This window comes from Stegastes partitus, unplaced genomic scaffold (assembly GCF_000690725.1).
Source record: "Stegastes partitus isolate 25-593 unplaced genomic scaffold, Stegastes_partitus-1.0.2 Scaffold0, whole genome shotgun sequence".
NCBI lineage: Eukaryota > Metazoa > Chordata > Actinopteri > Pomacentridae > Stegastes > Stegastes partitus.
Genome location: NW_007577731.1, coordinates 120,411 through 132,136, shown reverse-complemented (window position 1 = coordinate 132,136; position 11,726 = coordinate 120,411). Strand labels below are relative to the sequence as shown.

The following is an 11,726-nucleotide window of genomic DNA, read 5'->3' as shown; positions in this document are numbered from 1 at the left end:
AAAGGAGGGAGATACAGGAGTCAGGTCTGGAGGAAACACCGGACTTATCACAGGTCAGAGGGTGAGAATTTAATCCTGAAGATGTTTCAGGACAGGAGAACTTCTCCTCCGTCAGAGGTTAGCTCTGAATCCAACAGGACTCTCTGGTAACAAGCTTCCCATTAGAGGACAGAGAATCAAGGCTGCTTTCAGTGAGACTTATCAGACTGCGCCTCACAGCCTCATGTGGAGTTCTTTTCTGTGCATTTTTATAATGTTTTACTCTGTGTGGGCTCGTTGTTTTATTCCAATGAAGTCCTGCAGCTCCGTGGAAACTAACCGTGGCAAGAAGCAGACAGAAGCCATAAACTGCTTTTGTGCCGAATGACAAAACCAAAAGCCATCAATCATAAAACTTTTTTCTTCTGTCTCGTGGTGACTGAAACGACCATAAAGTCTCTACTGATAGGAGGCACGGGGAAAGCAGGATGTCGTGTTTGACCGAACAGCATCGACCGGATACTAAACACTGCATTCACATCGTATATATACTAATTTATTGAACTGATAAATCCTAAAACTAAAATAATTTACCAGTAACAATGTTAGACAGATAACTACATCCTCTTTGTCAAAACTTTTTGCATCGAAATGTCGCGAGACTTACGTCAGTGCTTGAAACCTGGATCCAACCTGTACGACGTGTTTACAAGCACACAGGTGTCGGCAGCACTGGAAAAAACAAGAGATATTTACCTCCTTACGTTTTTATTTTGCTTTCACACGTGTCTGCTCCGTGTCAACAGTCTGCAGTTGGACCCAGTTCAGCCCAGAAGTCCCTGAATATGGTGACTGTTGGTTGAGGTGCCGTCACTCAGGTTTTTGTTTTTTCACAGAATCTGTTCAGTGCAAACTATTCATTCTGGCAAATTTTCAAACGAATCATGTAGAATAAAATGATCTTGATCACAGTCTTGGGTTTATGGAGCTGCACTTTGCAAACGTTACGTTCAAGAACCATCAGAAATCGTTAGTATTCTGTTTGTTTTTATGGTTTCTTGCTCTGATAAATGTTGTCATTGTCTTCACAGTCATAACATGTTATAAACCTGCTGATGAGCTTTGGTCCTCAGAGGTTTGATACGTTTTTAACTTTTTCCAAATGCTGTCAAACCCTCAATGTAAATACAGATCTACATTTGGGTTGTAGGAGTGTCTCAAAACTGACCTGTCCAGGGTGTCCCCTGCCTTCGCCCTAAGCTGGCTGGGATAGGCTCCAGCTCCCCCACGACCCTAGTGAGGATTAAGCGGTGTATAGATAATGGATGGATGGATGGAGTGTCTCAAAATCTTTAAAACTGAATCTGAATCGGTAGGTATGACAACAGGGAAGTAGGAAAGTACGTGTTTTGGTATTTTCCACACTCTCAGAAGTATAAATAACATTTAAATATGACATGAACGCAGATGATTAGACTTCCTGTACACAAAAATATCATCAATAAAAAACAAAGCCCTTCAGACCAGCTGGTGCTTTAGTTTTGTCTGCTGCACTCAGACCCAGAGCAAAAGACGGGACTGAATCATGCAGTCGTGTTCTGTCCTGTCTGCTTTATGATCTCACCGCCTGATTTAGAGGGAGGCATCATGTGAGGATCACCAGGTAAAACTGTTTATGGTGCTCAGCAGTTTGTGGTGTTTTCAGCATGTGTGCTTCCCATGACCCTTCTCGAGCAGACCTCTGGACTGAGGAGCTCAGCTTAGGCTATAACTGTTTTATAATTAGCCAGAATCTGCAGCGGAGTCATTTTAGGAGCTTATCTAACAAAACAAGAGGAGCAGCACTCTGGGTGAATCGATCACAGGGCTGCAGCTCTGAGGGATTCTCTTCATTTCCTCAATCCTTTTTTCACCGTGATGAACCAGTTCTTAGAAAACAACTTCCTGCACAAAAGTCCTGCCGGGGGTTTAGCTGTAACACACCAAACCCAGTTTACCTTCCACTGATGCATGTTTCCTGTAGAACCCTCCAGTGTGTGTAAGTGTTAAGAGGACCAACATGCATCTTATGAATATTGTGAAATGATGACATTTCATCCTTCGTTAAAGCTTTTCCCTGCTGCACCCTGACATTTGTGAAACAGTGGTTGTTGTGTTGAGTGTAACTAAATCATTGCAAAATAAATGAGCCTCGTGCTTGTGAAAACTTGCATAATGGCAAATCTACACACAAATCTCATGATGATTTGATTCATGTCCGTGCGGCCCAACTCCGACCTCCAACAGCAGGAGCCAGGCCTTCCTCTGAGGATAAAATATATGTTACTGGCATGAATGTCAGGCTAACAAAACTGCAAAAGTATCAAGGATGGTGAGATTTAAAAATAAATGTTGTTGGGGAAAAAATACAGTTCGATAAGTGTAATGAAGAAAATTATTTTTAATCTAAGTATGTGGTGTGTGTGTGGCATCTGTACAGAAGGCTGTGTCAGGATAGGCGTCACATTCAGTGATGTTTTAATGTTGTGCTCTTAGCTTGTGACAAGAAGTCATACATTAAGCAGCTGTGAACTTTGGGACTAATTAAATCTAATTTCTTTCAGTTGTCTATCTCAGATTGTTTTATTGCGCTCCCTTTCCTTCCCTGCTGGATACAAGTGACGCGTTCGTCAGAGCCAATCAGAAACCAGGAAGCCTCCAAGAGGAAGCGCCGGTGCTTTATTTAAAGCGGCGCGGCGCTGCAGTCTGTAGTCAGTCCCAAGTTCTGTTTTTCTGTTGTCAAACTGAAGACTCTGAGAAGATGAAGGCTCTCCTTCTACTTATTCTGACAGTTTGGCTGAACAGCCAGTCCGGCGACTGCTCTCTGTCCTCTTCGTGCTCCTACCCTCCATCCCAGTGGTGCTCGTCCCTGGAGGCGGCTGTTGAATGCGGGGTAAGATCACCGGAGTCGGTCTTTACACACTGACTTGTACTGTAACTACGGAAAAGGATTTTTGTTGTTGTTTTTTTAATGGTAGCTGACGGTTAAAGCCACGGGACACTTCAGACAGTTAGTTTCGGTGCTGACAGCGTTCAACTCACTTTTAAATGAGTACACCGTCCGCTACAAACTACAGGAAACCATAGCAACAGCAGTTACCATGACGTTAGCTAATACAGCTAGCTTATAGAGCTAGGTTATAGTTCACATTTAAAAGCTCCTCCTGTTAGAAGAGGCTCGCTTCCTGTCTGCGAGGTGGACAAACACGGAAACTTTTCTGAACTCGGTGGTGTCAGATAACAGCAGCTCTGCTTAGGAGTACAGTAGAGTATTAAAGTACCCGGTAGTAACGGCTAACGTGGAAGTAACGCTAGCTACAGCGTCAGGTAACGTCAGCTAACAGCGGTGTAACGGAGACACAACACATGTGTAGTTTGGAGATGTTTGTTCCGCTAGGTGTCGTTGTTGTTTTGTTTGTTTCGTTAACTGGACTCTCGCTACCACCTGTCTGTTCAGAACCAGAATCAGAAGCTTTTTATCGCGCAGTGAGGTGAATGAGATGGTGCACAACAACATTAACAAGACAGGAGTAAATACAGGAACTAGAGCCAAGAAAGTCTGAATAAAATATAAAAATACCACGTAAATAAAAAGTTATGTGAGAAGAGCCATAAACCAGGTAATAAAGGAGGAAACCGTTTGAATGACAGCATTGCACCTGAGACTGTTTGACTGATGTGCTGACTGAAAACAGGGGACGGTATGTTCAGCAGTTGTCTCTCCAGTGTACAGAATCAGCCTAAACCAGCTTTAATGAGTCCCTGAGCAGCAGCAGCGTGCACGGAGCGTGTTCTGGCTGCTCATGCACACTGTGAACAGATCTGTAGGTGGTGTTTTAAACCAATAGTGCTCAAATTAATTACAGGAAGTATTTTTAAAAGTGCCACCCCGACCCTGCACGCTCGTAATGTCGCCCCGAAAAAACAAATTCCAGTTTAGATTAAGACTCATCCACGCTCACCCACCTTTTTATTTTGAGGTCAACTGAACAGGGTGGTCGGGGTAGAACTTTGAGACACTGCACCATGAACCCAGGTGAACGTCCTACTCCTCCCCCTCCTGCAGGCTCTGAAGCACTGCCTGCAGTCCAACTTCACCAGGTCCCGTCAGCCTGGAGATCCGGTCGAAGTGGGCCTTTACTATGAGAGCCTGTGTCCTGGATGCAGACTGTTTCTCACTGAGATGCTCTTCCCCACCTGGCTCCTGCTGAATGAAATTATGTCTGTGAATCTGGTGCCCTACGGCAATGCGCAGGTAAGCAGTGACGCACACACCTGGACTACACACTGGGATCATGGTTCTGTTATAGATGTTGGAGTGGAGCTGAACCATGTGTGATCACAACAGAATCAGAGAACCACCGTCCAGGAGTGGACGTGCTTTTACTGGCAAAAGGGCAGATAGTCATGTCCAGAATGTCATGGTCTTCATTAAGAAAATGCATTTATTGTTTTATTATTCTTTTAAACTTATGAACCTGTTGTATGTACCCCCTCCCAGGAGACATCTCAGAAAGGCAAATATGTTTACCAGTGCCAGCATGGAGAGCAGGAATGTCTGGGCAACATGATCGAGGTAACGTCACCCTGCAAACACACACAATGTGCTGAAGCTCTGGGATGATAATGTGACTACAGCTCAGAGCCACGCAGCCTGCTGCAGTTTGGTAACAGAAGCTCTAGTGGTCTTTCACAGAATGCTCTGTGAAGTATGGAAGGCTGGATGCTGTTAAAGCACGATGCTGCAATGACTCATGGAAATGATTAGTGTTCAGATATCTACGTGAATATACCGGATATATTATCTCTATTTGTATGTATAAATTATATACATAGAGTTAGCGTCCGGAGCTGCAGGTGTCTCGGTGGTTAGCACCGTGGCCTCACAGCTAGAAGGTCGCCGGTTGGCGTCCCGGTGAGGACACCTGGGATCTTTCTGCGTGGAGTCTCCATGTTCTCCCCGTGCAGCGTGGGTTCTCTCCGTGTTCTCCGGCTTCCTCCCACAGTCCAGAAACATGCTGAGGTTAATTGGTGATTGTAAATTGTCCGTAGGTGTGAATGTGAGTGTGCTTGGTTGTCTGTCTCTAAGTGTAGCCCTGTGATAGACTGGTTACCTGTCCAGGTGAACCTGCCTTCACCCTGAGTCAGCTGGGATAGGCTCCATCCCCCCATGACCCCAGTGAGGATTAAGGTGTAGAGATGATGGATGGATGGATGGACTTAGCATCTTATTGTATAGCTGTTCACTCTGCTGTTCTTCTCATCTCAGACCTGTCTGATGAACATGACTAAGATGGCTTTCCCGATCATCTTCTGTATGGAATCCTCCACTGATGTCATCAAGTCGGCCCAGACTGTAAGAAACACTGAGTGTGCATGTTTGTTTGTATGTCGGTCACTGTGACGTCCCCAACAACAGCTTCAGTTGATGTGTGTTTATTTGCCACCGCTGCTCTTCGTAGTGCACTCAGGTCTACAGCCCTGAGCTGAAGTGGGACAGCGTGATGAGCTGCGTCAAGGGGGACATAGGAAACAAGCTGATGCATCAGAATGCCCAGCAGACCCAGGCTCTGAACCCTCCACACGAATATGTGCCCTGGGTGACCATCAATGGGGTAAGGCTTCAGTGCAATCAGCAGGGCGTCCTCTGAGCCGTGGGCAGCACAGCTAGAACCCATGAAACATCAGTTTCACAGTTTCTCTTTCATATTGTTGCTGCTGCACTTTGAAACCAGATATGTCACGTTTGCAGTGATGCGAGTTTGTGATCATTGTGACACTAAAGAGCCCCAAAGCCCAAACCTGTAACTGAAAGAGAGCCGTGAGTGATGAAGCTGCTGCTCGATGCAACAGGATGCTGTCTCTCTGCCAGCCGACGCCAGAAAAAGTCACGTGATCACGACTCCAAAGTGGAATCTGCTTGAAAGCGATTCTACGATAAAGGAAGATAAACCGTGTCTCCATCCAGCACCAGGGACTGGTCGCTGTGTGGCCATCACACGCCTCGTCTCTGAGTTTTTAAATAAAATTTTGAAAAGAAGCTTAAAAGCAATTTCAAGGTGTTGAAGTGTGTCAGAGAGAAATGAAAACCTGATATTGTATGTAGACATACACCCAACATGTGTAGTCCATGACTAGACAATACAGCTTTAGAATAGTTTGTGCTTAATTTGCTTCATTCATGGCAACAGTAAATGTGAATTTCTAGTTTATTTTTAACCCTCTGAGGTTTCTAGGTGTTTTTAGCTTTTTGATGCTGAGTGTGGGCTGACTGCAGTGTGAAGTCCTGCACCTCAGTGGAAACCACGGCTGAACCCGGAGGGAGCTCTGTCTTCATGCCATCAATCATACAAGAAGGAAAAATAAAGCTCAATTTTAAAAAATATTTATTTTACAAAAACTGAAAAAACATGAGAGCTGCAGGTGTCACGGTGGTTAGCATCGTTGCCTCTCAGCTAGAAGGTCGCTGGTTGGATGGATGGATGGATGATTGGATGGATGATTGGATGGATGATGGATGGATGGATGGATAAAACATGAAACCAGTGTGCACAACATTTTTCCAAATGCCCACAGGTGTCACCAGAACCAGAACAACATGCTGGCTCTGCTTGCTGCAGATATTTTGCTACCTAAATATTTGATTTCTGTCGATACTCGTCTCCTCTCTGCTCTGTGTGAGTTCAGGCTGGTTTATCCAGTTAGTCTGTGGATATCGTTTCTCTCTCTGACTACTGCCCTCCAGATGTTTTCTTTTTACAGAATAAAGTTTTGATGAAATGTGCTGGTGTTCTCTCAGCCTCAGCAGTTTCTGTGCCTTAGCGTTGAGTCTCCTATACCTACTGATACATGCAGCTATTGTGACAAGTGGAAGCTGCAAGTCATGCAGCCAGTTATTTCTGTTTTTAATATTATATGTAGTAAACTCAGTGATTATTTCTTCTGAAGCTGATGCATACTGCTAAGTGCCTGTGATGTTAAAGAGCCCTTCTAATGTTACAGATGGTATTCCAGCTTTGACTCACTTATTTTAAAGACTACCTGTTTCTACACCAACCCTTGGAATACTGATTTTTGAAACCTTGCAGGTGCACACAGAAGACCTGCAGAACAAAGCCATGGCTTCTCTCTTCAGTCTGGTCTGCAGCACGTACAAGGTGACCTTTCCATCAGTCACATCTGTTTTGTCGACTCTGTTCTCTGAACTTCTGCCTTTCAGTTGCTCAAGCTTGAGCTTTGACCCCTGACAAGACCTTCATTTGTTTTAGGGTCCCAAGATTGCGGCCTGTGGAGGGAACCAGAAAAACTACAAAACCTACTGTCACAACGAGTAAAGGAGCAGCGCTGCACACGCCTGCATGCTAGCTCCGTTCCAGGTGTGGCCACTACATAAGGAACACTGACGAATGTCTTCCAATGCTTTTATAATGTGTGGTTTTGCAGGTCTGTTTCTACAACGTTCATGATTTGATCACCTCACATGATTCACAAAACATCAATACAATTATCTCTACAAAACAAACGTGTCATCATTGAAATGTTATCGACCCAAACCGCAGAACCATACATGTTCTGTTTTAAGCATTTGACTCAATGATGGCTGCAGGTGGCTCGGTGGTTAGCACCGTCGCCTCACAGCTCAGTGAGGACACCTGGGACCAGGTGTGAATGTGAGTGTGCTTGGTTGTCTGTCTCTAAGTGTAGCTCTGTGATAGACTGGTTACCTGTCCAGGTGAACCTGCCTTCACCCTGAGTCAGCTGGGATAGACTCCAGCGCCCCATGACCCTAGTGAGGATTAAGGTGTAGAGATGATGGATGGATAAGCTGCTTGGTTTTTGCAGCAGTCTCTGTAAATATACAACACTTCCACTTTTCCTACTTCTAGACAAGAGATAGGTATCTGTGATCCTCAGTCCAGTGTGACTTCTACGTTGTTGACTCAATGATAGCATTTTGGTATTTGCACTACTTTTAGTGCCCTTTACAGACTGGTCAGTACCCTGTCTGTCCTTTAGATGGCGCCATATCATAAATCATTTTAAACTTCCTGTAGTGAAAGAGAGAAACAAACACAGGTTGAGGTTGGAGAAAGAACTCTTCATCATGCCACCCTGTGGTCCTAAAAGGCGTGCTTTGGCTTTATTTACCATTTTCTTTTAATCCAAAACAACAAAGTGTCCCAGACCATCCTGAGTGGATTTAACGTTCACTCCTCTGAACACGGCGTCTGAAAAAACTGACATGTGTAAAATAATACTTTATTCACAAGTGCATGTTAATAAGGAAACAAAGGATCATTACTAAAGGTCCTATAAATAAACCAAAGGTGGTTCATGACTCACAGCTGATGCTAGACTTTATATGTTATGGTGAATTGAGTGCATCAGTGTGTAGGTTCATTAAAGTTCATCCAAATTCAGACGTCTCCTCAGGATTTTACTGAATGTTTAACGCAAAGTCTAGTTCAGTGAGAAATCCAAAGCTGTGTTGTAGAGAAGTCACAGGGAGAGACTGTTGGCAGCATCTTGATCAGAAGCAGGGTCTGGCTGGACAAACCAGAAGGTCCACAGATCTGCAGTTAGATAGACACACATGAATAATGAGCTGTCATGCAGGCAGCTCCACCAGCTCCATCTCACATCTGGGGGCTCCACGTACGTTCTTGTTCCTGCTTTGTGGCCTAATTCTTTCCAATTCCTAAAACATTTTAGGTCTAATCGGGTTACAGTTTAAAAACTGCTGCTATAAAGTTTGGATACGAACCAAGAACAGCGCAGGGAAAGTTGGGTGCTTATCAGCGTCCTCATGACGGCCGAGGCCCTGAAGAGGCGGGGAATAGCTGTTCTGTACTGAGTGACAGCCTGAGGAAGTATTGGTGCCACAGACTACTTCATATCTGATCCTAAATGTGGTTCCTGTGTCCTCCTCTGTGGTATTTCCTTCCCAGTTGTCTTGTGCTCATGATACAGTAGCTGAAAGTATGAGGAGAAATAACTCATCCAAATTTTTCAACTTCACCGAGGTAAGGGTCAATAATTAATCTTTAAGAAATACTTGCACATGCCATCTGTGGCCTGGGATGTTTCTTCTTTATTCTCCCTCATTTGTAAACTCAGAAAGAGGTTTTACATTCGCTATCAGACCGTGAACTAAATGTCAAGTTACTGCTGTGTGTGATGTGTGATGATACTCTCAGGTGTTGTTCTGCCAGAGGAGAGCCTTAATGGAGGCCTGTATGTCAGAGTCACAGTCACAGAGAGTCCTGTTGTGTCCTGCAGAAGATTAATCACCTAATGATGAGACAAAGTGAGTCTGTTTGATCATGGAGCTCCTCGATAAATCAAAATTCATGGTACAGCGAAGATAGCACAGCTCTGTGTGTCCTGGTCAGAAATGGTCAATAATCAAACCTGACGGAGTGCTGACTATTGTTTATGGAGAGGTGAAACTCCCAAGCAGATGGAGAGATAGGGTCATGGGATGCAGCAGAAAACAAGGACTCTTATCTGTTTCCCGTCAACGCTGACGCTGAGAGAGAGATGCCCTGAGAGCTAAGTCCTGAACACTGTCTCCCTGTGAGAGTCGTCTATTGTGTCCAAGGTGATAGTGTGTGGGTCTCAGGACCTGCGATCAGATAAAAACCTTCCAAAAATAATACCCAAGTGGGCTTTGGCGAGACTCGTCACATTTTCGGCAGCGCCACAAAAACAGCCCTGTGTGCAGCTTACCTTCAGATCTCAGAACATGTTTTTCCTTCCAGTCGAGCTCGACTTGTTCATTTATGATTCAGCTGCAGAACTTCCCGTCGCTCAGAAAGTCGATACCAACACACAGAAGTTGCTTTATGTTCAGATGCTGCGTGTCATTTTAATCTATTGGCAATCCCAGATCATTATTGAATACTAACTCTGAGTAGTGCTGTCATGTGTTCAGAAGTTCTTAAAATGCAGATTGCTATTGATTCCTGGGAGCCACACAGATCTGTTGAAGTCCCAATAAACTTTTAACAAAGCTGATTGAGTAGGTAAAGCATCTATTAGTGCTTCAGACGTATAAATCACATTTAACAATAACATCCAAAACTCTGGCACGTTATTTGACTAGTGGCCAAATTCTGTTGAGTCACGGTGAACTGAGGCGTTTCATTCTGTTGTTATTGAGCTGCAGCGTGTTGTGACGGGGAGTAATGAATGTTGTTAACACCGCCAGAGTGTGTGAGGCACAGCGGCGTCTGTGTATCGTCTTCACTTCGATGAGCATGATGAGCTGACACTTGACAAAGCCAATGCAGAGCAAAAGAAAAGAGACAGTGAATGGGGGTGACATGTCGGAATAAACCCTGTCACAGGTGGCCAAGGAGAGTTTCCACTTCCTGGAAAAAACCTCAACTCATGCACACAGGACAAGCTGAAGGTCCAGTGAAAAGCTGAATGAGAGAAAAAGTTTCTCCAGGTTTCACACCTTCATGCGTTTACAGTCTTTGTCTGGTTTCATGAGTAGACACACAGTAATACAACCATTAAACCACTGATATCCCCTCTTAGCTGCTGACTGTCACCTTCCTGTCTGTTCTGTCTGCCGTCCAGAGGGAGTGGGACTCCTCGGAGCAGCCCTTCTACATCGAGCTTCTTCATGAAGCTGGCAAATGTGCTGTGAAGAGGCTGTTCTCAGGCCCCCTGCAGCTGCCCAGGCTGTCCTGCAGACCGTCCACGCAGGACGGACCAGAGGACGAACCCCGACCCGCCACCACCGCCCAGAGCATCAGACCGTCCAGGAGCCTCGGCGCTCTGACCAGCTGCATCACCAGAGCCTTGTGAGTCACTGATGCACATGTTGTGAAGTACATTTGATCCTGCTGGTGATACGCTGCCTGTTTGTTATCACCTCGTCGACATTTTTCAACCTCTCTGTCTGAGGGTGTGTGTGGGAATACGTCTGACACTCGGTTTGTTTCATAACGTCTGAACATTGGAGAGTCACCGTTGGTGCCAGGTTCTCACGTCATTAACACCTTCAAACTAAAAGTGTACGTAACATTTTTCAAACTTTAAAATCTAATCAGCCCACACAAAGAGTAAATTTCCAACGAGGGCCGATGTGTTGGTCAAGCTGTCAGAGCGTCCAGACCGTGTCCTGTTCTGTCATTTTGTTGGTTTTTGTCTAATTATTGCAGTTTTTGTCTTCTTTCTGTCATTTTCTGACTTGTTTTTCTAATCCTGTGTCTTCATGTCTCGTTTAGTGTTTGTTTTTGTCATTTTGTATCTTGTGCTTTGTTGTTCTCGTCCTTTGACAGTCTTGGTTTGCTTTGTAACATCTGAACATTGGAGAGTCACCGTTGGTGCCAGGTTCTGACATTATGAACACATTCAAGCTAAAAGTGTACCTAACATTTTTCAAACTTTCAAATCTCATTACTCCACACAAAGAGCAGCTTTCCAACGAGGGCCCATGTTGTTGGCCGAGCTGTCAGAGCGTCCAGCCCAGCAGTGAGTCCGGCTTTATCCCCGGCCAGCCTTGCTCTTACTGGATGTCGCCCCTCTGCTCTCCTTCCCCATATTTCCTGTCGGTCAGGACTTACACCGTCTATAAAAAGCAAAAATTCCCCCAAAAATCTTCCAAAACATGCAGGCTGTGTGAAAAGGACTCCAGCAGCCACACAACACTTTAAAACGAGTGATTAAACGTGTACCAGCTGCTGGGCCTGTAT

At 44.9% G+C, this 11,726-nt stretch overlaps 1 protein-coding gene across 1 annotated transcript; it reads left to right on the top strand.

Moving 5' to 3' along the window:
- The first annotated feature begins 2,721 nt into the window (after positions 1-2,721).
- Positions 2,722-7,536, top strand: ifi30a (IFI30 lysosomal thiol reductase a). Its single transcript, XM_008279749.1, has 7 exons — positions 2,722-2,911; positions 4,085-4,273; positions 4,520-4,594; positions 5,288-5,374; positions 5,481-5,633; positions 7,107-7,175; positions 7,287-7,536. The coding sequence occupies exons 1-7, from the start codon at positions 2,780-2,782 to the stop codon at positions 7,350-7,352; spliced, it is 771 nt and encodes a 256-aa protein (XP_008277971.1). The 5' UTR covers positions 2,722-2,779; the 3' UTR covers positions 7,353-7,536.
- Positions 7,537-11,726: the final 4,190 nt, after the last annotated feature.